The 5,354-nt window shown below is 40.3% G+C and overlaps 1 protein-coding gene across 1 annotated transcript; it reads right to left on the bottom strand.

The window, feature by feature from the left end:
* Positions 1-344: 344 nt before the first annotated feature.
* Positions 345-5,155, bottom strand: NUBP1 (nucleotide binding protein 1). The gene is made up of 8 exons (XM_010188580.1): positions 5,090-5,155; positions 4,540-4,572; positions 3,762-3,852; positions 3,296-3,450; positions 2,108-2,218; positions 1,882-1,984; positions 1,073-1,156; positions 345-496 (listed from the first exon to the last, which is right to left on the bottom strand). Exons 1-8 carry the CDS (start codon positions 5,111-5,113, stop codon positions 444-446), a joined length of 654 nt encoding a protein of 217 aa, XP_010186882.1. The 5' UTR covers positions 5,114-5,155; the 3' UTR covers positions 345-443.
* Between the last annotated feature and the right edge of the window lie 199 nt (positions 5,156-5,354).

Genomic DNA, 5,354 nt, shown 5'->3' on the forward strand with positions numbered 1-5,354 from the left:
CTGGATTTCACTCTAAATACAGAGCTTTTCCACTGAAATGATGGCATTACAATTCATCCTGGCACAGAAGGCAGGACAAAGCCCACTACCTGTGCACAGCAGATACATTAAACAACATCCCAGTAGCAGCCAAGCATATTTTATATTCAGCTTTGTAAATAAAATCTTGTAAACACGTCTTCAAACACCAACTTCATATTCAGGTGGTTAGTGCCAGGACACCGGATGCAGGTTGCACCTGTGCACCTAACAGAGATGCAGTTTTATAGCTTTTAGCAAGCTTTAAGACCACCTCGGAACAACAAGAATCTTGAACTATGGAAAAAAAAACTAAGGCAAGAACATTCATATTAAGAATTTATTTGCAAGATACAAAAAGAATACATTCCTTCTATGGAATCAAGGCATAAGTTACATTTCTATAATTACACATGAACTAAATTTCAGATAATCTTTTCTTCTCGAAAATGGTGTTGATCACAGTACTCCTGAATCCCTGCAGAGACAGTGAAAAAGCAATGTAAGTAATACTTCAGTGGTGGATCAGGAGTTACTTATTGCTGCATTGCTCTGTCCCGTGTTGGCACAAATACCACAAGTTGGGCTCTTATCAGTGAAAATGGCTTTAGGAGTTCCCCAGCTGTTTGTATTCTTGACCTGCACACCACCAGCTCTTCAGCTAGTTTTTGTATGTTTTTTTGCGCAGTTATGATTAGAAGTAGGGGCAGTAATTTGCCAGCTGTACCATACTCAGCTATGGTGGGCACCCCTCAACTGGCATGCTGGAGAATCTGAGAACTTTTCTGTGAGAGCAAGTACACAACACATCATTTCTGAAAATGAATGACTGAAGCCAAACACTGAAACCAGTTCTTACATCCAATTTCATTATTGCTTTAAAAGCCTGTCCTAACTGATGCCCAGAGAACATAGTGTTTGCATCTGTTACTTTCATAATTGCTATGCACATCTACTGGTTTGGGCAGAATAATATAATTCTGTTTAGCTCCTTTACACATTGCAGAAGTGCTCAGAACCAAGAGGACTCACTTGCACAGTGATGTTCACTTACTTTGAATGATATTCCTGTAAGATGACGTAGCTGGAGACTCGGGTGCTTCAGACAAGAAAGACTGGCCTTTGTCACAACTTTTTCCTTGAAGAACAGGGAAAAACATGAAAGCAACGGAACAGGAAGAGATGAACTTTTCTTGATTTTCCCCTTTATTCTGCCTACCAGTTGTAGCCTTCCAAAGAGCCACTTGCACCTACTATTCCTTTTAAGAAATCCTCATGTCAGTAACATAACTAGAACTACAGCCTACATTTTTACAATGGAACACTATTAGCAGAAACCTTCAGCCATTGGTCTGGGAGCACTGACCCGTTCCTTGATATCATTTAATCAAGTATTAATTGCTAACAACTGGTGGGCAAGGAACCCAGCCTTCTCACTATCCACAACAGAACTGGAACCGTGAAGTTTAAGCACTAGTTTTAATGCCCAACATCTACAAGATATTATTCTTTGTAGCAGTTATGATTTTATTCAGTCTGTACCTCCAGGTGATTACACCAAATAGCCATGTTGTACTTCCAGTATGGTTATACAGCAGAAAATATGGATAATATAATCTTAATCAAAATTAACTTTCAGGGTAAGGAAATCATGCTAGGACTCTCTCTCTTGACACACCATGTTATGTCACAGTTCCAGTAACTTTCGATTCAAAAAATGTTCCATCTAAAAGTCGATATTTACCCGAGAGACAGAATGTTTAAGATTCTAATTCATCACTGTCCAAGTCAGGGTTTTCCAGCAATAACATCAATATAGGAGGAAAAACTTGTTTTAAATGTAATGCAATAGAGTAACTTTACCTATTTGAGGATCTAGAGGCACTTTACCCAGGAGGGAAACATTCAAGTTTTGGCACATCTTCTCTGCACCTCCAGTAGTTGGGGGAAAGATCCGAGATTCATTCTGGGTCAACATGAAAATCAGGGTTAAAATATTGCAATTCTGAGAAGAAGGCATTTTTGGAGCAATGTTTGATATACAAACATCATCAAGATAAAAAATGCTGCAAGATACAGGTAGTCTTACCTTACACTTCGGACATATAAAGCCACTCATGTTTTCCACAACACCTATGATTGGCAGTTTCACTTTATGGCAGAAGTTGATCTCCTTCCGAACATCCTGAAGGGATACTTCCTACAAATATCAGGAAACACTCCTATTTTGACTGTAATGTTTTAATGCTGAACCCATTAACTCACATCCTTAGAGCTATTTCAAAGTTCACAATGAATTATTACCACTCTCTTTGTATTCTGAAGAATGCAAACCTGCGTTACGTGCTCTAGCGGCAATTCTGTAGTAGCATCAGAACAGGTACAACAGTGCTTGCCTAACGAACATGGCTCCATTTCAAACTCTGACTTCAGCCATATTTGTTTTAGCTCCTCTACTGACCTCGTATCTTTAGTTCTTTAAATGTAACTGTTTCACACTTTCAGTGTACAGAGAGACTCCTGCTGTTCTGTGTAGAGCAGGCAGGGACAAGAACCACCAGGCTCACACTTGTTTTCTCTTTTCAAGCAGCTTATCAACCTCTCAGGCTTTTCACATACACGCCTGACTTCACTCAGCTTTCCTGCTCCCTTTTCCTGCCCTCACCATCTATCTGATACCTCCTTCAACATTTCACTTCCTTTACATTTTATTCTTTCAGCTGTTGTGGAAATACTTTTTTAAAAGTCTTTTGCTAGTTTGATCTCCTGTTCCTTTCCAAACCAGGCATTAAAAATCTATGCTTGAATTTGATGTATTTTGAGTTTCTGCTCTTCAGGGGCTGATTTTTCTTTTAAAAATGCACAAAGTTGCCTACTGGAAGCAACAAGCTAGTGCACGCGGTGTCAAACACTGCACACCTTAGCGCTTCAAACCTAAAATTCTTACTGAGTTCTGAACATCAAACCATTGGTGAGTAAATCACAAATTATCAATTATGTGAACTCTCATCTCGAAGAAGGAAGTGAAACACTGCATGTTCCCTTCACCACACAGGTGCTGACAGCTTTGGACTGTGAACTGCTCGGTGGTTTAGCGACCCACTCAGATCCCCTGCTCCACCTAATGCACAAACCAGCCAGCTGCAGGCACAGAACAAGGAAGTCAAAACCCTTAGACTCCGAACCATCATTTCTCTGAAGTTTAACAGAGGCTCTGACCCAAGGATTGCCTTTAACTGCCACAGTGCTTCTGCCAACGGAAATTTAGTTCTCATACCTGTGGGGTAGTGATTATAACAGCCCCATCGATGTGCGCTGCGCTAAGATACTGCACGATTGATAAGTGTTCATCTGATGTTCCTGGAGGGGTATCTACAATCAGGTAATCGACTTCACCCCAGTCCACGTCACGAAGAAATTGTTTTATCAACCCTAAAAGAAAGGAAAAAGATAAATCCCTGTATTTAAAATTTTAGGGTCTACTTCAGCTTTTACAGTCTAGGTAAGCAGATTCTTCTGACTCATCAACTTAAGCACAGAAATGCTTATTTTGCCAAGGCTTTAAAAAACCCCCTCAATACAGCATTTGGCCTTCTACCATCATAAAATGGGTATGTTCAACTAAAGAAAACAAGTAACCATTCACCCATTTTTTCCCTGTAGCCTACTATATTACATTTACATCATTAAACAAGCTCACAATGCTGAATGTTTCAAGTACCCAAACTGTTGTCAATACATACCATTTTTTTTTGGTCCCCTCCAGATGACAGCATCATCAGGACTACTAAGCAAGAACCCTACGGACATGACACCTAAGTTTTCTTCAACATACTAAAAGAGAAGGAGAGAAACCCAGTAGAGCATACAGAACAGCAAAGAAAGGAGAGAAACCAACTCTGTAAACAGAAATTTTGTAGAAGAAGCAGTTTGAGACATTAAGAAAATAAAGGCAGAGAACTTTCTGCTTCTATCAAAGGACACTGAAAACTACAACTTCTGTGCAATGCTCACCAACTACGTGCACAGACTGAAAAAACCTCTGGTTGTAGTACGATTTACAGTGGTTTATGGAATCACTGGTGACAGCATAAGGCTAAAAGCAGCTTTCCCTCTCAGCTTCAAGCTGCCTTTTTCACAGCATGCACACGTCTTTGGACAACTAACACCGCTGCAAAACTTCCCCTGCATTTTCAGAAGATTAACGAGGTTTTTCTTGGGTGTGAAATACTTGTCTGTCATTGAAAAGGTGATGTACTGTACAGCTGGACGACAACCAAAAATAACAAAATCAACTACCTTGTATTTATTCCTCATAATATAGTAGGGAAGAGACACTTAAAATAATGAAGCTGTTTTAGAAAAGTAGTATTATTATAACTAGCAAAAGAAATTGGACACTCTGATCTATACAGCCTTTTTACATCATTAGAAAAAGAACAGAAGGATGCATGGCTCCTCCCTCACTCATTTCTCCCTTTAGGAGAACCAACAAACTTTCTGAAAGTTACACCCACTTACCACTGGAGACCATCCAGACCCACTCTGATGAACCTGAAAATTGAAGTGACACAAAGTTACGTTAGAAATAAATACAGATGTTACATAGAACAAGAATGTAAGTCAAAACTGAATAAACAGCTATCCTGCCCGTAGGAACAACACTGCTTTATTGGAGCTGCTAAGTTAAAAACTGCAGAGGGCCAGATCTCCATCAGTAAGTGAACAGTAACAGTTCAACTCTTTTGCAAGAAACTTACCCATGACTTTATATATTTATATTAAATATTCTAGAGCTTACAAGTAACGTTAACATTATTAAGTTTAAATGAATATGTGGCTGATATGCAGCACAAGCTGGTTTGCAGAACTGGTCATCCTGAAAGCAGACAACTCTTTTGCGAAGTCAATTATGCTCAACTTCTCTATCTCATCTTCTTTACTTCCTCACCCATTGCCACACATTTCCAAATAAGCAGTCTTTTTTGAAACCTAAGTCTACAAAACCCTAAAACATTAGTGAAAAATTGAGCAGAAATCCTTTAAACAACAAGTTTGAGCTTTCACTCACCTGTTCTCCTTCTAGACCCATCATTTTAGGGATTGATGGCCCACAGATATCTATGTCCAGCAGAGCAACCTGGAAAACAAACCAACCAACCCCCCACCCGGGAACAAGCTCGCACAGGACCATTCCCAAAACCTAAATCACGCAGCGAAACCACCGTCCCGCCCTTCATACGGGAAACGGGTTCAGACCCTTCGGAAGAAGGAGATCCGTTCGGCCCCAGCCCTGCCCGGTTGTCCCAGGGGAGCCGCGGGGCGGGACCCGGGGC

This window comes from Mesitornis unicolor, unplaced genomic scaffold, assembly GCF_000695765.1.
Source record: "Mesitornis unicolor isolate BGI_N332 unplaced genomic scaffold, ASM69576v1 Scaffold52117, whole genome shotgun sequence".
NCBI lineage: Eukaryota > Metazoa > Chordata > Aves > Mesitornithiformes > Mesitornithidae > Mesitornis > Mesitornis unicolor.